Below are 22,999 nucleotides of genomic sequence, written 5' to 3'. Positions count from 1 at the left end.
TGAGGCAAAGAGAAGTTAGGCAATTTGCCCAAAATCACACAGCAGACAAGTGGCAGAGTAGGGATTAGAACCCAGGTCCTTCTGCCACTTCTTCTTAGGCACTTGTTAAGCGCTTATGATGTGCCAGGCAATATACTAAGTCCTGGGGAGTAGATACAATTTTAATAGGTCAGACATTGTCCATCTTCCACAGGGACCCACAGTAAAAGCAGGAGGGAGAAAATATAACTTAAACAGCATTTTACAGAGGAGGAAACTGAGGCACAAAGAAATTAAGTGGCATGCCCAAGGTGCCAAAGCATCGGGATTAGGAACTGGGCCTCCTAACTTTCAAGCCCGTGTTCTTTCCACTAGGCAAGCCCCTTTTCTGGAGGCAGGGGAATGGACAAGAAGACATCTGGACAAGAAGTGCTTAGTACAGTGCTCTGCACATAGTAAGCGCTCAATAAATACGATTGAATGAATCTGGAGGGTCGTTCTGTTCCCGAAGAGTGTCTGGATTCTCTGTGGCTCCGTGTGTTTCTTCTCATCCCTTGAAGGTATCCCAGAGCTTAGCATGCACAGGGACTCCAGGGGCAGGAGCCCACGTGGGGAGCAGCAGAGAAGCAGCGTGGCTCAGTGGACAGAGCACGGGCTTTGGAGTCAGAGGTCGTGGGTTCGAATCCCGACTCTGCCACATGTCAGCTGCGAGACCTTGGGCACTTAACTTTTCAGAGTCTCAGTGACCTCATCTGTAAAATGGGGATGATTGTGAGCCCCACACGGGACAACCTGATCACCTTGTATCCTCCCAGCGCTTAGAACAGTGCTTTGCACATAGTAAGTGCTTAACAAATGCCATTATTATTATTATTATTATTGTTATTATAAAACCTTGGCAGAGAGGATTGTAGGTGAAAGGTATTCCCGTCAGCCAATGCCCCCAGACAGGCAGATCCAGGCCTGGCGCCTGCCTACCTCTCTCCTGGGCCAGGAGATTTGCCAATTTTGGATGGTTTATCTTGTATCTACCCCAACATTTGGACCAATGCCAAGCAAACGGTGCTCGGTACTGGTGAGATCCGGGACTTTCTACACCCTAATCAGCTCCTGGCTCACTCACAGCATCTCACAGCGGCAGCCTTGGCAGCTTTGGTCCATTTGACGTCTGATTATCCATGGGTCACGGTAATAATTACGGTATTTATTGAATACTAACTGTGTGTTCAACTCTGGGCCAAGATCAATCAAACTGAACGCAGGTCTTATCCCATATGGGGCTTGCACTATAAGAGGGAGGAAGAGCAATAATTTTATCTTCGTTTTATCAGTGAGAAGCAGCAGTGTGGCTCAGTGGAAAGAGCGCGGGCTTGGGAGTCAGAGATTGTGGGTTCAAATCCCGGCTCCACCACTTGTCAGCTGTGTGACTTTGGGCAAGTCACGTAACTTCTCTGTGCCTCAGTTCCCTCATCTGTAAAATGGGGATTGAAACTCTGAGCCCCAAGTGGGACAACCTGATCACTTCGTATCCTCCCCAGCGCTTAGAACAGTGCTTTGCACATAGTAAGCGCTTAACAAATGCTACTATTGTTATTACTATCAGTGAGGGAACTGAGGTCCAGAGAAGTTAAGTAATGACAAGAATAATGATGATTCAATAGTAATAATATAGTGCTTTTTAAGTGCTTACTATGTGCCAAGCACTGTGCTCTTCTAGACTGTGAGCCCGCTGTTGGGTAGGGACCGTCTCTATATGTTGCCAACTTGTACTTCCCAAGCGCTTAGTACAGTGCTCTGCACACAGTAAGCGCTCAATAAATACAACTGAATGAATGAATGAATGCTACATACTGGGGCAGATACAAGGTAATCAGATCGGACAAAGTCTCTGCTTCACATGGGACTTGGGACTGTGAGGGAAGGGAGTGGGAAGGGAGAACAGGTATTTCAATCTCCATTTTACAGATGAGGAAACTGAGTCCCAGAGAGGTTAAGTAACTTGTCCAGAGTCACCCAGCAGGCCAGTGGCGGAGCTGGGATTAAAGCCCTGGTTTCCTCACTTCCAGGTAGATGATCTTTTCACTGGACCACACTGCCTTCCTTCTCTACTAATCTGAGATCACAGATGCCCAGAGAGGGACTAGACCTCGCCAAGAGAAGCAGGATGACCTAATGGATACAGGGTGGGAGTAGGGAGACCTGGGTTCTAATCCCAGCTCTGCTCCTTGCCTGCTGTGTGACCTTGGGCAAGTCACTTCTCTGTGCCTCAGTTTTCTCATGTGTAAAATGGTGATTTAATGCCTGCTCTTCCTCCCTCTTAGCCTGCGAGCCCCATGTGGGACATGAATTGCATCTCATCAGATTGTATAGTATCTACTCCAGTACTTGGCACATAGTAAAAGCTTAATAAATATTATTATTATCACTATGATTTTTCTTACTATCGCCTGGTCCAGACCCCGCCTACTATTTCTGAAACTCCCACCAGGAGAGGGATAAGTTACTCCATGGCCTCGTCACCAGAGGCAGCTCCAGCTGGGAAAAGAAGTGAAGAGAGGCGGGTGGATCCGGAGCCGGAAAACCACTAAGGGGAGTTTGTTTGGAAGAAGGATTGAGCCGAGTACTTCTGGGAACTGTGAGTGTGGGGTCAGAAAAAAGGGGCGGAGGAGGAGGAAATCAAACATCACAATATGGGGGTTTGAATCACCCTGCTCCTCCTCCTTTTCCTCCTCTTCCTTCTCCTCCTTTCTTCCCCAGCCCATTCTTGGAGTCTCTGAAGCCAGAGAGCTGGCAGAAAGGTTGGAGGGGAACACAGGGAATGAACTGGGGTGAGTGGGGATAGGAGGTGAGATCCATGAGGGAAGAGAGCCGTTGGCCTGGCGGGGGGCATCGAGGCCCATGGTCAGAGATGGGGGATAACTCCCCCTCCATCCGCTTCCACCTTCAGTATTTTCCAGCATCCTACTTGGCTAGCTCAGCTGATGAGGGTGCAGAGGCGTAAAGTGGGAGCCCAGGATCCCAGCTCACACTGGGTGACCTCAGACCTCAGACCAGTTTCCTCTGCCTTGGGGGCTCCATACATACAGGTTCCTTGCCCCCTGCCCCACACCCCTGAGGGGAGCATGAGAGGTGGGGGGACATAGAGAAGCAGCATGGCTCAGTGGAAAGAGCCCGGGCTTTGGAGTCCGAGCTCAGGGGTTCAAATCCCGGCTCTGCCAATTGCCAGCTGTGTAACTTTGGGCAAGTCACTTCACTTCTCTGGGCCTCAGTTCCCTCATCTGGAAAATGGGGATGAAGACTGTGGGCCCCCCCATGGGACAACCTGATCACCTTGTAACCTCCCTAGCGCTTAGAACGGTGCTTTGAACACATTAAGTGCTTAATGCATGCTATCATTATTATTATTATTTGCTGCAGAAGGGAGATGGAGGTGGATCACTGGAGGCGAGTGATCACCTTATATCCTCCCCAGCGCTTAGAACAGTGCTTTGCACGTAGTAAGTGCTTAACAAATACCATCGTTATTATTATCCCTACACAACATGGCTCAGTGGAAAGAGCACGGGCTTGGGAGTCAGAGGTCATGGGTTCAAATCCCACCTCCACCAATTGTCAGCTGCGTGACCTTGGGCAAGTCACTTAGCTTCTCTGTGCCTCAGTTAGCTCATCTGCAAAAAGGGGATGAAGACTGTGAGCCCCACGTGGGACAACCTGATCACCTTGCATCCTCCCCAGCGCTTAGAACAGTGCTTTGAACACAGTAAGTGCTTAATGAATGCTATCATTATTATTATTATTATTATTTGCTGCAGAAGGGAGATGGAGGTGGATCACTGGAGGCGAGTGATCACCTTATATCCTCCCCAGCGCTTAGAACAGTGCTTTGCACGTAGTAAGTGCTTAACAAATACCATCGTTATTATTATCCCTACCCAACATGGCTCAGTGGAAAGAGCACGGGCTTGGGAGTCAGAGGTCATGGGTTCAAATCCCACCTCCACCAATTGTCAGCTGCGTGACCTTGGGCAAGTCACTTAGCTTCTCTGTGCCTCAGTTAGCTCATCTGCAAAAAGGGGATGAAGACTGTGAGCCCCACGTGGGACAACCTGATCACCTTGCATCCTCCCCAGCGCTTAGAACAGTGCTTTGCACATAGTAAGCGCTTAACAAATGCCACTATTCTTATTACGAGTCAACCCAACAAGGGGCTCACAGCCTAGAAACGGGCTCACAGTCTAGAACCACCCCCAGTGGTAGCCCCAGTTGCCCCCCCACCCCCCCCCCCGCCCCGAGACTGGGAGAAGTGACTGGCAGAGGTAGGTTCCCAGTCCCCATAGGCTCCCTGACCCTCGGCAATGGGTGGGTCAAGGCCTCTATCCCGTGACTCAGAGCTCAAGGGGAGCTCACCCTAATGTCCCCGAGCCTGGGATTAGGATGAGGCGGGGTCTCCTTGGGCCTGGGATTAGGATGAGGCGGGGTCTCCCAGGGTGGGGTCCGGCTATAAAGCTTTCCCAGGGAGAGGAGGGCCCTGGCTAGGGCCTCCAGACTCTGCCCGATTCTCCCCAAGATGAAGCTGGTCCTGGCAGTTCTCTTGGCCGCTGCCTTTGGGGACCACTGGGGTAAGTGTGCCCCCGGATCAGGGAGAGGCTGGGGGGGGGGGGGGTCCCCACTTTGAGCCCCAGCCCCAGGCAGAACTCTTTCACCTGTTCTTGACTTGCCCCATTTCCCCATTATTTTGTTAGTATGTTTGGTTTTGTTCTCTGTCTCCCCCTTTTAGACTGTGAGCCCACTGTTGGGTAGGGACTGTCTCTATATGTTGCCAACTTGTAGTTCCCAAGCACTTAGTGCAGTGCTCTGCACACAGTAAGTGCTCAATAAATACGATTGATTGATTCCCCTTTAGGAGGGGACGGCTCCCCGTGACCAGGCCGTAGGGCTCTGCTGCTCCCGGGGGTGGGTGAGGCGGGCCATGAGAAGAGGGCAGAGGACCAGGGTATGACCCAGGCCGGCCCCCCTAGGAAGGGTTGCTCTTGGCCTGGCCCCAGCCGGATAGATGACCGTGAATTGTGACCCCCTGCCTCCTTCCAACCGAGTGGTAGTGTGGTAATGGATCCCGGGAAGCAGCTTTGGCCAAGATGGGAGGGCTTCCTGGAGGTAGGGGAGGGGACGGAGGGCTGGAGTAAGTGAGGGATAATAATAATAATAATAATAATAATAATAATAACTGTAGCATTTGTTAAGCATTTACAACCTGATCACCTTGTATTCCCCCCCACCCCGCCCCGCCCGGCGCTTAGAACGTGCTTCGCACATAGTAAATCATCATCATCATCAATCGTATTTATTGAGTGCTTACTATGTGCAGAGCACTGTACTAAGCGCTTGGGAAGTACAAATTGGCAACATATAGAGACAGTCCCCACCCAACAGTGGGCTCACAGTCTAAAAGGGGGATGCTTAACAAATACCATTATTATTATTATTATTATTATGTGCCAGGCACTAACCTAAGCACTGGGATGGATACAAGCAAACCGGGTTGGACACAGTCCTGTCCACGTGGGGCTCACAGTCTCAGCCCCCATTTTACAGATAAGGTAACTGAGGCCCAGAGAAGTGAAGTGACTTGCCCAAGGTCGCACGGCAGGGAAGTGGCGGAGCTGGGATTAGGACTCATGACCTTCTGATTCCCAGGCCCAGACTCTAAGGATATGAGGGGACTGACCCAGGCTCTGGGAGGGAAGAGTGGGGTAAAAAAGGAGGCAGGGCAGGTGGCTCCCTGGTGGTATTCGTTCATTCAGTCCTATTTATTAAGCACTTACTGTGTGCAGAGCACTGTACTAAGCGCTTGGGAAAGTACAATACAACAATAAACAGTGACATTCCCTGCCCACAGTGAGATCCAGAGAGGGAGAGACAGGCATCAATACGAATAAATAAAATTACAGATACATACATAAGTGCTGTGGGGCTGGGGGAGGCGGGGAGGAGAAAAGGGAGCAACTTAGGGCAAGGCAGAAGGAAGTGGGAGAGGAGGAAAGTAGGGTTTAGCCTCTTGGAGGAGATGGGCCTTCAATAAGACTTTGAAGAGGGGGAGAGTAATTGTCTGGGGGATTTGAGGAGGGAAGGCATTCCAGATCAGAGGCAGGATGTGGGCCAGGGGTTAGCAGTGACACAGGTGAAACGGAGGCACAGTGAGAAGGTTAGCGCAGGGGAGTGAAGGACATGGGCTGGGTTGTGGGAGAAGAGAAGCCAGGTGAGGTAGGAGGGTGCGAAGTGATGGCAGATAAACTAACACAGGGTCAGATTTTTGGCTGAACAGAATGTGGAAGATTCCTTTTGTTGCCAACTTGTACTTCCCAAGCACAGTAAGCGCTCAATAAATACGACTGAATGAATTCCACCTTGAAAATGAAGTCCTGTATTTACATTCACACCCAGAAAATCAAATTCAAGATACTTTATTACTGGCGCCCAGTTACACTGCTGTATGAACCTGAAACTCTATTGTGGTTTTTGCCACTGTTTTAGAATGTTTTGGTCCTCTTTGGGGGACTCTTGAGAAGACATCAATAAAAATAATAATTGCGGTCTTTGTTAAGCGCCTACTATGTGCAAATCACTGTACTAAGCACTGGAGTAAGTACAAGATAATCAGGTCTCACATAGGGCTCCCAGTCTAAGTACCAATCAATCAATGGCATTTATTGAGTACTTACTACATACAAAGTGCTTGGGAGAGTACAATACAGTAGAATTAGTGGACATGTTTCCTGTGCATTATGGTACAGAGCTTTGCACACAATAATCACTTAATACGATTGACTGGACTAGACTAGACTGACTAGAAGGATACAGTCTAATCAATAAACCAATTGTATTGAGCGCTTACTGTGTGCAGAGCACTGTAGTAAGTGCTTGGGAGAGTTCAATACAACAACATAACAATATAATATTGGCTGCCCATAACGGGCTTACAGTCTAGAGGGGAGATGGGCACTAAAGTTCAGCTATAACCCAAGGAAACTGAGGTAGGGGGAATGTCCTCCCTTATGTGGGTTCCTGAGATCAGAGGGGTTTCGGGGCGGGGGAGGGATCTGCAAAGTTGATTGAAGGGGTTGGGCAGGGCAGCTCTTGGATCCCTTTATCCCTGACCTGATCTCTCCTAGTTTAGAGGTGTTCACTCTGGTGACACTGCTAGTTTTTCCTAAGTACCTACTGGGTGTTTGCCACCTATCCGCACCCAGGGCCGGGGGGAAGGGGGGTGGGTGGCGGCGCAATAATTGCTATTATTACTACATTGCTGTCAGGCAGAGTGAAACAACTCCAGACTAATACCTGTGCAAAGAGGTGGGGTGGCCTTGGAAAAGTCCCTTAACTTCTCTGGGCCTTTTTCTTTCCTTGTAAAATGGGGACTGTTTTCCCTCCCCTTATGAGCCCCGTGTAGGACTCTGCATATATTGTATCCACTGTATCCACTGAAAAGCTTGGCACACCATAAATGCTTAACAAAAAATAATAATTATAAGAATAATGGCATTTGTTAAGCATCTACTATGTGCAAAGCGCTATTCTAAGCACTGGGGAGGATACAAAGTGATCAGATTGTCCCACGTGGGGCTCACAGTCTTCATCCCCATTTTACAGATGAGGTAACTGAGGCACAGAGAAGTTAAGTGACTTGCCCAAAGTCACACAGCTGACAACTGGCGGAACCGGGATTTGAACCCAGGACCCCTGACTCCCAAGCCCGGGCTCTTTCCATCGAGCCACACTGCTTCTAATGCCATGCTTCTAATGCTTCTAATAATACCATGGCTATTATTAGTATTATCATTATTACCATTATTATTGAGAAGCAGCTTGGACTCGTGGATAGAGCGCAGGCCTGGGAATCAGAAGGACCTGGGTTTTAATCCCAGCTCCTCCACCTGTCTGCTTTGTGACTTTGAGCAAGTCACGTAACTTCTCTGGGTTTCAGTTACTTCATCTGTAAAATGGGGATTAAGACTGTGGGCCCCATGTGGGACAGAGACTGTGTCCAACCTGATCTGCTGGTATCCAACTCAGTGTCTGGCCCACAGTAAGCACTTAACAAATGCTACTATTATTATTATTTAGGAGGCTCTCCTCCCAGGCCAGAAGTGTCTGCCTCCACTTCTGGCTTCGGCATATGGCTTGATGGATTTCATTCATTCATTCAATCGCATTTATTGAGCGCTTTCTGTGTGCAGAACGCTGTACTAAGCGCTTGGGAAGTACAAGTTGGCAACATATAGAGACGGTCCCTACCCAACAAAGGGCTCACAGTCTAGAAGGGGGAAACAGACAACAAAACATGTGGACAGGTGTCAAGTCGTCAGAACAAATAGAATTAAAGCTAAATGCACATCATTAACAAAATAAATAGAATAGTAAATACGTACAAGTAAAATAGAGTAATAAATCTGTACAAACATATATAAAGGTGCTGTAGGGAGGGGAAGGAGGTAGGGCGGGGGGATGGGGAGGAGGAGAGGAAAAAGGGGCTCAGTCTGGGAAGGCCTCTTGGAGGAGGTGAGCTCTTCCCCCTCCTCCCTGCCCCAGGGGAGTACTGGACCTCAAGGACGCTGATGAGTTCGGCTCTTTGGGCAAGAATGATTCCCCTGCCTTGTTGTTTCCCACTCCCCTGCTACAAATGTCCCCTCCCTCAGATTCAGGCAACCTAAGAGCCAGGGGTGGAAACCCAGGCAGATTTTGTCCTGCAGCTGAAGGCCTGCAGAGAAGATGTCTGGGGCCTATAGGTCAATCAATCAATCAATCAATCAATCGTATTTATTGAGCGCTTACTATGTGCAGAGCACTGTACTAAGTGCTTGGGAAGTACAAATTGGCAACACATAGAGACAGTCCCTACCCAACAGTGGGCTCACAGTCTAAAAGGGGGAGACAGAGGACAGAACCAAACATACCAACAAAATAAAATAAATAGGATAGAAATGTACAAGTAAAATAAATAAATAAATAAATAAATAGAGTAATAAATATGTACTCAAATATGTAAATAAATAAATATGTAGGTCAAACTCCTGGGGTCTACGCCTGGGCTACCACGGGTTGCTGATCCTTGGGCCCAGGGCCCAGGCCAGTGTCTGATCCAACCCCTGATGGTTCTGTGTTTGCTCCACAGCTCACGCCCTCAAGTGCCATCAATGTAAAGACTTCTATGACTGCAGTGGGCCAGCGATCTGCCCCCCATTCTCCACCCACTGTCTCACCACCTCGTCCAGTAAGACCCGGTCCCGGGGAGGGTTGTGGAGGGCTGGGGCGGGCCGGGTTGGGCCGAGGAGGGCCAGGGTGGGCCAGAGTTGCGGTAAAGTTCCCCGCTCTGGGGCAGGGCCAGGCCACAAAGCGGCTTCCTGGTGATTTTGAAAACCAGACACGCTGGAAACACAGTCGGCTGGCAAATCCCTCTCCCAAATCACCCAGTGACCAACACTTTCTCTGGGATTCGGGATCTGTTTGGCCTAAGTGCCTCTCCACTCAGGCCAGGCCAGGCAGGAGGAGAAGCAGCATAACCTAGTTGATAGAGCACGGTCCTGGGAGTCAGAAGGACCTGGGTTCTAATCCCGGCTCTGCCACTTGTCTGCTGTGTGACCCTGGGCAAGTCATTTGACCTTCTCTGGGTCTCAGTTACCTCATCTGAAAAATGGGGATTGAGACTGTGAGCACCACCTGGGACATCCTGATTGGCTAATCCAACCTGATTAGCTTGTATCTACCCCCAGTGCTTAGAACAGTAATAATAATAATTATAATAATGGCATTTATTAAGCGCTTACTATGTGCAAAGCACTGTTCTAAGCGCTGGGGGGGAATACAAGGTGATCAGGTTGTCCCACGTGGGGCTCACAGTCTTAATCCCCATTTTCCAGATGAGGGAACTGAGGCACAGAGAAGTGAAGTGACTTGCCCAAAGTCACACAGCTGACAAGTGGCAGAGCCAGGATTTGAACCACGACCTCTGACTCCAAAGCTTGTGCGCTTTCCACTGAGCCACGCTGCAGTACCTGGCACATAGTAGGCGCTTAACAAATACCCTTAAAAAAGAGAGAAGAAAGCACAGTACAGACTGCCAGGAAGTCTGTCTAACGTTCTCTGCCATTCTCCATTTCTGTCTCTGTTGCTATGCCCATCTCTTGGCCCTGTTTCCCTGACTTTTCCTCCCCAATACTCTGACTGTGTTTCTATCTCTGTCCCTGCTTCTGTCTCTTTCTCTATATGCCTCCTGGCCGCTGTCTCTTTATCTCTTTCCCTCTGTCGCTATCTCTGGCCCTATACGATATCTTTGTCTCTGTCTATACTTGTGTCTCTCTCCTGTCTGTCTCTGACTGCACCTGTGTCTTTCTCACCTTTCCGTCTTTGCTGGTACCTGTGTCTCCCTCTCCCTTTCTCTGTCTCTGCCCTGTGATTGTCTCCCTTTCCCTCTCTCCCGTTCTGCGTGGGCCTGTCCCCTTGCTGTGTCTTTCCACCCCCACACAGTATCCATGGGCCGGAACCTGATCTCCAAAATGTGCCACACGGACTGCCCCAACACTAAGGCCGCCGGCTTCGGGGACTTCGCCTCCGTTGACTGCTGTCAGGCTGACTTATGCAACCACGGCGGGGTGGCCCACAAGGAGGTCAACTACGTGTCCCTCGTGCTGGGGCTCTCCTTCAGCCTCATCTGTATCCTCCTCCTCAGGACCGGGCTGTGACCTTCCCCTCTCCCCTCCTCCCTCCCCCTGTGGTGTATCCTAGAATCCCGAGGACAGAGCTCAAGTTGTCCATGCCCCTGTCCCCACTCTGAACAGATGGTTTCTCTCTCTCTTTTTCTCTCTTGCCTCCGACGGCCTCCAGGAAAGGAAGGTTTCCCTGGCCTCCCCCAGCATCCCTTGGGTCCCACACTTCCACCCTCAGGAAAAGGTACTGATGTTCCCACACCGGGCCCCACCCAGACTGGCCCTCAGAATCACTGCCCAGGACTGATCTGACCCTGTTTAAAGAAGAGTTTTCCTTCACCTCTGGCTACAGGGCAGCCTGTGCCCCTGCTCTGGCTCCATCGCCTGTGGAGAATCCTAAAATCCCGAGAACAGAGCTTAACTTGTCCATGCCCTTGTCCCCACACTGCACAGATGGGCTCTCTCTCTCTTTCTTCTGCCTCTGATAGTCTCCAGGAAAGGAATTTTCCTAGGCCTCCCCTGAACTCTTCACTCCCACTCAGGAAAGGGGGCTGACACTCCCACACCAGGCCCAGCCCAGACCGGCCCTCAGAATCACTATCCAGGACTGATCGGAGCCTGTTTGGGAAGAAGTTCTCCCTAATCTCCGGCCACAGGGCAGTCCGTGCCCCCAGCTCAGCCACACAAGGCTGAGACGCAACCACCGCCACCACAACCCCATTATTACTATTATTATTTTATTCTTAAAAATAAAAATCGACTGGAAACGTGTTCACGGAGCATGACTCTAGAGAGTATCGAATGCCCAGCTGAACCCTAGTTCCTGCCCTTCGAGCTGGGACATACAGATACAGGCAGACGGACATCACAGGAAGAAGCACTAAGGTCTAAAGGGGGAAACACAAGCCTGGGAATCAGGAGAACTGGGTTCTAATCCCAGCCCTGCCACTTATCTGCTGAGCGACTTTGAGTAAGTAACTTCATTTGTTTGGGCCTCAGTTTTCTCACCTGTAAAATAAGGATAAAATGGCTGTTCTTCCTCTCAGATCGCAAGGCCCATGTGGAACAGGGACTTTGATCTGATTGCCTTGCAACTACCCTGGCTCTCAAAGGGATCTAGATTCCATGGAGAATGTCATCTGTTCCAAATGTTTGTTTTGTTTTGTGGTATTTGTTAAGTGCTTACAGTGTGCCAGGATCTGTACTGAGCACTGGGGTAGATACAAATTCATCAGGTTGGGCACACATGGGGCTCACAGTCATAATCCCCATTTTACAGATGAGGTAACTGAGGTCCAGAGAGTTGAAGTGACTTGACTGAGGCCACACAGCAAAGTGGCAGAGCGAGGATTAGAACCCAGGTCCTTCTGATTCCCAAGCCCTTGCTTTATCCACTGGGACACGCTGCTCCTGAGGCTGCAATCTGTCTGTCTCTATAGACTAGTGCATTTCGGAAGTTAAGACCAAGAACCTGGACTAGACAGAAGCTGTGATGCCACAGACAGTATAATATCATAACTTAAAATTAACAGTTAAAGTTTGAGGTATAGATTACTTAAATGCCATTTAAATCAATCCCATTTATTTACAGTCCCTCTAGACTGTAAGCTCGTGTGGGCAGGGAAATTGTCTACTAACTCTGTTATATTGCACCCTCCCAAGTGCTTAGTACAGTGCTCTGTACACAGAAAGTGCTCGATAAATATGGCTGATCGATTTGAATGGGATCATTTACATGTATCATTTTAAAAAGTGACCTATCATAGCCAGTAGAACTAGTTCCGGTGTGATGAGCTACTGTCCATAAACTCATAGATCTTTTTGAAATTACTGTGAGCCCCATGTAGCCAACCTGGTTATCTTTATCCACCCCAGCCCTTAGTACAGCGCATAGCACGTAGCAAGCCCTGAACAAATACCACATCTATCAGGGGAGTGGAATGAAGCATTCCTCATGCCACAGAAATGGCCTCATCTGTTAAACAGCAAAATTTTGTTCCGTTTATGACAGACTGGATATGTGTTTGTGGTGAGCTCATTGTGGGCAGGGATTGTTACTCTTTATTGTTGTATTGTAATACTAATGATGATGATGGCATTTATTAAGCACTTACTCTGTGCAAAGCACTATTCTAAGCGCTGGGGAGGATACAGGATGATCAGATTGATCCCACGGGGGGCTCCCAGTCTTCATCCCCATTTTCCAGATGAGGGAACTGAGGCCCAGAGAAGTGAAGTGATTTACCCAAGGTCACACAGCTGACAGTTGGCGGAGCCGGGATTTGAAGCCATGACCTCTGACTCCAAAGTCCGTGCTCTTTCCACTGAGCCACGCTGCTTCTGTGCCTTTCCAGGCGCGTAGTATCCAGTAAGCGCTGAATACATCGGACTGAATGACCGAAGAGAAGAAGACCTTGGAACTGAAGGGCTGCAGAGCTCTGGCTTTTTTCCTTGGCTCACCACTAGAGAGCTCCCTGGTCGTAGGCATTGGGAAGCCCATTTTCCCGGCTCTTGGGTCTCCCTCCAGGTGCTCGATTCGGAAATTCCAGCACCAGGCCTCCTTCATTTGTAATACACCCTCAGGAGCCCAGCAGATGTTTCCCCTTCCCATTCCTCAGGCCCAGCAATTCCCTTCCTTCACTCACCCTCCACACACCCTCCTACTCACTCACCTACTCACCTTCCCACTCACCCTCCATTAACCCCCCACACACACCCCCGTTCACCCTTCTCATCTTCTCACTCGTCCTCCTCTAACCCTCCTACTCATCCTCTCACTCACCCTCCACTGGCCCTCTCACTCACCCTCCCACTCATCCTCCCTCTCATCTTCCACTCACCCTCTCACTCTCCTATTCACCATCCCACTCTCCACTCACCCTCCCTCTCATCCTTCACTCACCCTCTCATTCATCCTCCACTCACCCTCCCTCTCATCCTCCATTCACCCTTCCGCTCACCCTCCTACTCACCAGCCCACTCTCTCTCCACTCACCCTCTCTCTCATCCTCCATTCACCCTCTCATTCATCCTCCACTCACCCTCCCATTCATCCTCAATTCACTCTTCCACTCACCTTCCTCCTCACTCTCAACTCACCATCCTTCTCACCCTCTAGTTATCCTCCACTCACTCTCCCTCTTACCTTCCATTCACCTTCCCTCTCACTCTCCAGTCTCCCTCCCCTCACCCTCCATTCACCTTCCCTCTTGCCCTCCACTCACCCTCCATTTACTCTTCCACTCTTCTCCTTCCAACCCTCCCACTGATCTTCCCACTCACACAGTGATAACATCTCTGGACTGCTATTGCTACTACTACCACTGCTGCCACTACTACTTTCAGGGACCACCCAAGTGTGCTACCAGGACCTGCATTGCCACACCTCTGGGACGCGTTCCCCTCTGACTCACTGGAAGGATCCAGCCGGGTTATTGCACGTCTCCCAGGTAACACCAAGTGACGCAGTGATCTAGTCATGCAGCAATTTTATGGACCCCACCCCACCCACGTCATTAAAATCTCCCCATCGGCGGTATGATCTTCCAACTCAGAGGACCCCAGATATCCACCACGAGCTCCACAAGAAAATCAGATTGGGCGGTGGGCTATTTTCCAAAAACAAAAAGCACGCAGACCAACTGGCAGTCAAAAACCACAAGCATGGCAGTACGAGAGCGTAGTGGGTGCTGACCACACTTGTCAATACAAGATTTCCCGTTCCAACCTCTCCCAGGACCCCATGTTCACAGGTACCACAGGTATCTGGGCCATGGCACTTGGTGTCCAGAGCCATGGCAGAGGGAGGCTGGACTCTGGAGATAAAAACACCGGGCAATCAGGTAACTGGGATCATGTCTGTACCAAACAGGGGACATGTCGACTGGAAACTAGACCATGACCGGGCTTGAAGTCTCGACAAATGACCACTTTTCCTACACGTGGCAGAGATTTGATAAATGTGTATTGCAAACCACACAGACTTTCCACTAGAAGAAGAAATGAGCACTAAGGGCGTCCCCTCAAATAAGGGGGTTGACATACACACACAGGAAAGGGGAGGGCATCTGGGGACCACTGTCGCAAACATGTTGGTAGCCAAGGTAACCAAGGTTGGTGCAGCGAATAGGGTATCCTCAAAGAGCATCTTTGCTGGGATCTTGGGCACTGCTACCCAGCAGAAGAGGGCCACACTGTTGCCTGGCAGCCAATCCTCCCCACATCTACACCCGGGGCATATAGAATGGCCCCTTAAATCTACCCTGAGTTCAGCTCCTGTCCATTAAACTACCAGCAGGCTGGTCCAAATGCTTGTCATATCCCACCTCAAATGCTACATCAGTCTACTCGCTGACCTCCCTGCCACCAGCCTCTCCATCACTCTAGTCCATACTTTGCTCTGCAGCCTGGATCAGTTTTATAAAAACAGTTCCACATGTGTCTCCCCACTCTTCAAAAACTGCTAAAGGTTGCCCATCTATCTCCACATCAAGCAAAAGTTCCTCACCACCAGCTTGAAGGCACCCCATCAGCTCTCTCTCTGCTAATAACTCTAACTGTGGCATTAGTTCAGTGCTTCCTATATGCCAAACACTGTAGTAGATACAAGCAAATTGGGGTGGACCCAGTCTCTGTTCCTCATGGGGCTCACAGTCTTAATCCCCATTTTACAGATTAGGTAACTGAAGCCCAGAGAAGTGACTTGCCCAGAGACACCCAGCAGACAAGTGGTGGGCCAGGATTAGAACTCAGCTCCTTCTGACTCTTGGGTCTGCTTTATATGCAGTAGGCAAGCTACTTCTCACCCTTATTACTCTCCCACTACAACCTAACCCGCATACTTTGCTGCTCTTACAGTGCTTGCCACATAGTAAGTGCTTAACAAATACCATTATTATTATTATTATTATTAACCTATTTACTGTGCCTCAATATTATTTCTCTTGCCGTGGACCCCTTGCACAGGACCGCGCTTCTACCCATCCCTGTGCTGAGTTCAGTGCCTGGTACAAAAGAAGCACATAACAAATACCACCACTTGTCAGCTGGGTGACTCTGGGCAAGTCACTTAACTTCTCTGTGCCTCAGTTACCTCATCTGTAAAATGGGGATGAAGACTGTGAGCCCCCCATGGGTCAACCTGATCAACTTGTAACCTCCCCAGCGCTTAGAACAGTGCTTTGCACATACTAAGTGCTTAATACATGCCATCATTATTATATGGGACAGACCACCAACCTCCCCACCATCAAAGACCTACATCTTCATGAAGGCTCCCCTGCCTAATCTCTCATCCCTCAGTCAGTCAATCATTTGTAATGCATGCTTACTGTGTGCCGAGCACTGTACTAAGCGCTTGGGAGAGTGCACTACCACAGAGTTGGTAGACAAATTCCCTTCCCACAGCCAGGTTACATAACTTTATTGCTGGCTGCTTCCTCCTAACACTAATCTATTTTAGCGTCTTTCTCTACTGCTAGACCGGAGGCTTAATGGAAAGATGACGGGACTGCCAGTCAGAAGGCCTGGCTTCTAATCCTGGCTCTACCACTTGTCTCCTGGGTGACCTTGGGCAAGCCACTTCACGTTTTAAGTTTTCTCATCTGTAAAAAGGGATTCGCTCTCTGTTCTCCCTTCCCCTTAGCCCGTGATGTAGGATGAATGGATGTGGGCGTTATAATTTCCTGTCCAGTGACCATTCTCTTTAGTGCGACAGTTCCTTTCATGTATGCCTGTCATCATTTTTAGCTGATCATTTCATGAGGAGTTTGGAAAACACAATCTATTCCAATTATATAAATGTTTCCCTGGTATTTGTAGCACTTCTAAAAACACAAGTTGTCTCTACAGTTCAGCTTTTAGACTTAAGATTCGCCGTTTCCAAATGTATAAAATGTCGTATTCAAAAGGTCTCCCTTTATCCTGTGAGTCCCATGTAGAAGAGAAACAGTATTCTGCCTGATATCTTGTTTCTACCCCAGGGCTGAGTGTAGTGCTTGGAATCTAGTAAGCACTTAACAAATAACTATAATTGCACTTACACTTTTTGTCATTATTATTAAGGTTATTGTTATCCCTGAGGTGGAGAGCGTTGAGATAGAGTAAGGTGAATGGCAGCCAGATTGTGAGCACTAGAGACCGGTGTGGAGATGGGTCTCTGGTGGTGAAAAGATACCCTGATAAGCGTTCAATTTCAGGGGACTATTTGGAAGAGAAGCAGCGTGGCTCATTGGAAAGAGCACGGGCTTTGGAGTCAGAGGTCATGGGTTCGAATCCCGGCTCTGCCACATGTCTGCTGTGTGACCTTGGGCAAGTCACTTAACTTCTCTGAGCCTCAGTTCCCTCATCTGTAAAATGGGGATTAAAACTGTGAGCCCCCTGTGGGACAACTTGATCACCTTGTATCCCCCCCAGCGCTTAGAACAGTGCTCTGTGCATAGTAAGCGCTTAACAAATGCCATTATTATTATTATTATTATTATTATTAAGAGACAAGCAGAGCATATGGAGAATAACTGACTCATTCCGTTGTCAGCTTCCCGAGGGCCTGGACCCATGTCTGGGGCTACTGGTCTATCATCAACTTCATCATTATCATCATCATCATCATCATCATCACTAGTGTTTACTCATTCATTCATTCCATTGCATTTATTGAGCGCTTACTATGTGCAAAGCATTGGTCTAAGCGCTTGGGAAAGTACAGTACAACAATAAACAGACACCTTCCCCATCCCCAGTAGTCGAAGGTGGAGGGACTTACAGTGAACACATACTGGGTGCAGAGCCAAGTAATAATAATAATAATAATGATGGCATTTATTAAGCGCTTACTATGTGCAAGGCACTGTTCTAAGCGCTGGGGAGGTTACAAGGTGATCAGGTTGTACCAAAGGGGGCTCACAGTCTTCATCCCCATTTTACAGATGAGGGAACTGAGGCCCAGAGAAGTGAAGTGACTTGCCCAAAGTCACACAGCTGACAAGTGGCGGAGCCGGGATTTGAACCCACGACCTCTGACTCCAAAGCCCGGGCTCTTGGTTATTAATTAATAAGTTATTCATTAATAGTTATTATAATTGTAATAACTGTGATATTTGTTAAACACTTACTAGATGCCAACTTGTACAAGTTGTACAAGTCCCAACTTGTACTTCCCAAGCGCTTAGTACAGTGCTCTGCACACAGTAAGCGCTCAATAAATACGATTGAATGAATGAATGAGTGTGCCAGGCATTACACTAAGTGCTGGGGTGGATACAAGCAAATCAGGTGGGACTCAGTCCCCGTCCTGCCTGGGGCTCACAGCCTTAATCCCCATTTTCCAGATGAGGTAACTGAGAAGTGAAGTGACCTACTCAAGGCACAGAGAAGTGAAGCGACCTACTCAAGGCCACACAGCAGACAAGTGGCAGAGCTGGGATTAAAACCTTCTGATTCCCAGGCCCATCTCGATCCACTCCCCTGTGCTGCTTAAAGGACAATACAGCAGAGTTGGTAGACACATTCCCTGCCCACAGAGAGTTTATAGTCTAAAGGGAAAGTCCCAAGGGCTGCAGTCTGTTCTCTGTTCACAGTATGAGTGGGAGAATACAGTAGAATAGAGAGACATGATCCCTGCCCTCTAGGAGCATCCATTCAAGAGGGGCAGGCAAACATTAAAATAAATTGCAGATAGGGGAAGCGACAAAGATCAACACTACGGCTTAACTGATTAACTGATGTGGAATGTAAAGACGAAGCTGGAAATAACGAATCCTACAGAAGACAGGTATCAAACGTTTCTGTCGCAGTGACCTTCCAGTGAGCCCTGACCGTGTCATTTACGGAAATGTCAGGTAGCAAAATCATTACTAAATAGCAAAATTGATCAAGAGGGTAAAATAGCTTTATTGTTCACCGGCTCTTACACAGAAAATGGGTTAATCTTTTTCTTCCTCCGTTACTCTGCTTAGTAGACTTAAAAATAATCAATCTGAATCTCACTAGATCCCTGAATCAAGTTAATGTTTGTCCGCTGAATTTGAAACTTCAGACTCAGTGTTTCATAGGAAAATTTGGAAAAACAAGGACCTTGAAGTACTTGGTCTGTTCAAACAGTCAAGCGCTTAGTACAGTGCTCTGCACATAGTAAGCGTTCAATAAATATGATTGAATGAATGAATGAATGTTGTTTACTTGTTTTGATGTCTGTCTAGACTGTAAGATTAGACTGTGGGCAGGTATTGTCTCTATTGCTGAATGGTACTTTCCAAGTGCTTAGTACAGTGCTCTGCACACAGTAAGCGCTCAATAAATACGATTGAATGAATGAATTAGTTGGAAGCAGCATGATAGTGGAAAGAGCACAAGCTTGGAAGTCAGAGGACCTGGGTTCTAATCCTGGCTCCTCCACTTGTCAGCTGTGTGACCTTGGGCAAGACAATTGACTTCTCTATGCCTCAGTTACTTCATCTGTAAAATGGGGATTAACTCTGTGAACTCCACGAGGGACAACCTGATCACCTTGTATCCCTTCCTGGAGCTTAGAACAGTGCTTTGCACATAGTAAGTGCTTAACAAATGACATTATTATTATTATTATTATCTATTGAGCGCTTACTGTGTGCAGAGCACTATACTAAGCGCTTGGAAAGTACAATTCGGCAACAGATAGAGACAATCCCTACCCAACAACGGGCTCACAGTCTAGAATTTAGTACAATGTCTGGCACACAGTTAGTGCTTAACAACTACCTTTAAAAAATATTACTACTAGAAGAATTTAGAGAGTTGGGTTGATCTTGCTTTCGGTTCCAGCCATTTTGTATTTTCCATGGAGCGAAGAGCAACAGTATTAAAATTTAGCCCCTCTAAAAGTCTGGAGGCCTCTTGAACCTAATCAGTCTGATGGATATCTCTGTATCCCTCAGATATGAGTGATTTGACATCTTGCTGTATGCTAAAATTTGGAGGGCTTTTATGTCACTGATGAGGAACAATGGATGAACGAGTTTTAAAAGGTCATTTGTAATTAGTCTCTTGAATGCTGTCACCGATAAAAAAAAAATTCTCAGTTTATAAGGAGTATGGAGTTTTCAAATGAGCTGGAAAATCGGGCCGGGGTAAATTTTAGCAACCCAGTGGTCTAGTAGAAAGACTGTGAGTCCGTTGTTGGGTAGGGATTGTCTCTGTAGCCAAATTGTACTTTCCAAGCACTTAGTACAGTAACTCTGCACTCTGTAAGCACTCAGTAAATGCGATTGAATGAATGAATCTCAGGACTGGGAGGTACGAGACCCAGGTTCTAGTCCGGGCTCTGCCACTTTCATTCATTTTCATTCAATCGTATTTATTGAGCGCTTACTGTGTGCAGAGCACTGTCGCTCAACTTCTCTGTGCCTCCATTTCCTCGTCTGTAATATGGGGATACCTGTTCTCCTTTCCTCCTAGCAAACACCATCGGGGACAGGGACTGTGTACAATCTGATGATCTTGCAGCCAGCCCAGTGCTTAGCATAGGACTGCCGTCATTATTATTATGAATTTCTCAAAGCAGCACTTATTCAGCACATCGGCCCAACGTGGCTCTTGTGGAGCTCCGCGGCAATGCAGACGTCTATTTTTACGCAGCTAAACCGTTCTTGAAAATTCCCTCAAGGTTGTGGAAGTACGGGCCTTAAACCAGAGACGTACAGATCCAAGATTTTATTAGAAGACAACTTTTGTTCATATTTTTTGTGGCCTGCAAATTTTCAAAGGGAGTTCTGGAGGGTCTCGAGTGGATCATAGCCCTGTGTCGGGATATAGGGGTACTGCATCGGTTTCTTCTCCAATTTATTTTCAAATCTGGATGCTTACCCTTCCAAATTCCATCCTGGGGAAGCTCTACCTAGGGCATGTTAAATTATCACTACAGTACTGCTACTACCACTACGATGAATAATTGTGTTGTTATGTGCGGGGTTAGTTTCTCTTACTGTATTCTGGAACACTTGTAGCAGTGCTCTGTGCATATTGAGCCCAGTGGCTGCTCAATAAACACAACTTAATAATAATTAGGGTACTTGTTAAGTGCTTACCTTCCCCACAGCACCTGTATATATGTATATATGTTTGTACATATTTATTACTCTATTTATTTATTTATTTATTTTACTTGTAAATATCTATTCTATTTATTTTATTTTGTTAGTATGTTTGGTTTTGTTCTCTGTCTCCCCCTTTTAGACTGTGAGCCCACTGTTGGGTAGGGACTGTCTCTATATGTTGCCAATTTGTACTTCCCAAGCGCTTAGTACAGTGCTCTGCACACAGTAAGCACTCAATAAATACGATTGATGATGATGATGATGCTAAGAACTGTTCTAAGCACTGGGTGGATAGATTGCCCATTTGTTCAAGATGAGGAAACTGAGACACAGAGAAGTTAGGTAATTTGCCCAAGGTCACACAGCAGACCGGTGGCAGAGATGGGATTAGAACCCAGGTCCTCTGACTCCTTGGCCCGGACTTGGTGGAAAGAGCCCTGGCTTGGGAGTCAGAGGTCATGGGTTCTAATCCCATCTCTGCCACCGGTCTGCTGTGTGACTTTGGGCAAGTCACTTAACTTCTCTGGGCCTCAGTTACCTCATTTGGAAAATGGGGATGAAGACTGTGAGCCCCACGTGGGACAACCTTGATTACCTTGTATCCCCCCCCAGCGCTTAGAACAGTGCTTGGCACATAGTAAGCGCTTAACAAATATCAACATTATTATTGTTATTATTATTATTTTTACTGGGCTAAGCTGTTGATTACTTTATGTGCAGAGGTCGCTGAGTTAATCTCTTGCTCATTTGCCCATGAAAATATGGCCAGGCAGCTTTTCTGGCCTTCTGCCACTCTGGGTAATTATTGGGCACAGTGAGGGCTCAGGCTGGGCCTGGATATGTCTCCTATGACTTTTGTTTGGGGTTGAGAGAAGATGGAAAAGCAAGACAAGCATTTATTTTTATTTTTTTTATGGTGGCATTTATTAAGCACTTACTATGTGCAAAGCACTGTTCTAAGCACGGGGAGGTGACAAGGTGATCAGGTTGCCCTACAGGGGGCTCACAGTCTTCATCCCTGTTTGACAGATGAGGTAACTGAGGCCCAGAGAAGTGAAGTGACTTGCCCAGAGTCACGCAGCAGACAAGTGGCAGAGCCGGGATTTGAACCCATGACCTCTGACTCCAAAGCCCGGGCTCTTTCCACTGAGCCACGCTGCTTGAATGGGTTTTCCGGTAGAGGGGATCGTTTGCACTGAACCATCCTCGCTTTCTTGTCTTGTTCCTCAGCGTGCTGAGGAGTTGGGGAAAGGGACAAGGATAATAGTTCAGTCCCAACACCCAGTCCAAAGGCGGGGCAGCCGACCCCTCGGGCAAGGGTCACCAGTGGTTGCCCATTTATCGGTTGGGGGGGACGGTCGGGGCGTTGGGACCAATCAAAGATATTTATTGATTGCTTATCATGAGCCGTTCAGTCAATCAATCCTGTTTATTGAGTGCTTACTATAATAATTGTGGTATTTCTTAAGTAAGCCAAGCGGTGCCAAGCGCTGGGGTGGAGATAAGCAAATCGGGTTGAACACAGTCCCTGTCCCATACAGGGCTCACGGTCTCGATCCCCATTTTACAGATGAGGTGAACTGAGGCACAGAGAAGTGACCTGATTTGCCCAAGGTCACACAGCAGACAAGTGGCGAAGGCAGGATTTAGAACCCATGACCTTCTGAGTCCCAGGCACTTGCTCTATCCACTACGATACTATGTGCAGCACACTGTACTGGGCGCTTGGAGGAGTACAATAATAATAATAATAATAATAATGATGGCATTTGTTAAGTGTTTACTACATGCCATGCACTGTACTAAGTGCTGGGGTGGATACAAGCAAATAGGGTTAGACAGTCCCTGTCCCACATGGGGCTCACAGGCTTAATCCTCATTTGAGAGGTGAGCCAACTGAGGTACAGAGAAGTGAAGTGACTTGCCCAAGGTCACACCGCAGACAACCAGGGGAGTCGGGATTAGAACCCACAACCTTCCAAGCGCTCAATAAATACGATTGAATGAATGAATATTTATTACTCTATTTATTTATTTTACTTGTACATATTTATTCCATTTATTTTATTTTGTTAATATGTTTTGTTTTGTTATCTGTCTCCCCCTTCTAGACTGTGAGCCCACTGTAGGGTAGGCACCATCTCTATATGTTGCCAACTTGTACTTCCCAAGCACTTAGTCCAGTGCTCTGCACACAGTAAGCGCTCAATAAATACGATTGAATGAATGAACGAACTTGTACTTCCCAAG

The 22,999-nt window shown here is 47.9% G+C and overlaps 1 protein-coding gene across 1 annotated transcript; it reads left to right on the top strand.

The window, feature by feature from the left end:
- The first annotated feature begins 2,736 nt into the window (after positions 1–2,736).
- On the top strand, positions 2,737–11,451 carry LOC119940391 (secreted Ly-6/uPAR domain-containing protein 2-like). Its single transcript, XM_038760640.1, has 3 exons — positions 2,737–2,807; positions 9,149–9,247; positions 10,501–11,451. The coding sequence occupies exons 1-3, from the start codon at positions 2,798–2,800 to the stop codon at positions 10,713–10,715; spliced, it is 324 nt and encodes a 107-aa protein (XP_038616568.1). The 5' UTR covers positions 2,737–2,797; the 3' UTR covers positions 10,716–11,451.
- The last annotated feature ends 11,548 nt before the right edge of the window (positions 11,452–22,999 follow it).

The sequence above is a fragment of the Tachyglossus aculeatus genome, chromosome 18 (genome assembly GCF_015852505.1).
Source record: "Tachyglossus aculeatus isolate mTacAcu1 chromosome 18, mTacAcu1.pri, whole genome shotgun sequence".
Classification (NCBI taxonomy): Eukaryota; Metazoa; Chordata; class Mammalia; order Monotremata; family Tachyglossidae; genus Tachyglossus; species Tachyglossus aculeatus.
The sequence above is the reverse complement of the archived record's forward strand: the minus strand, read 5'-3'. Positions and strand labels throughout refer to the sequence as shown.

What these genes read in the sequence shown, in the direction of transcription:
- LOC119940391 (XM_038760640.1), top strand. An exon ending in CTGTCTCACCACCTCGTCCA is followed by an intron (nt 9,248 to 10,500) that starts GTAAGACCCGGT and finishes ACCCCCACACAG; the next exon opens with TATCCATGGGCCGGAACCTG.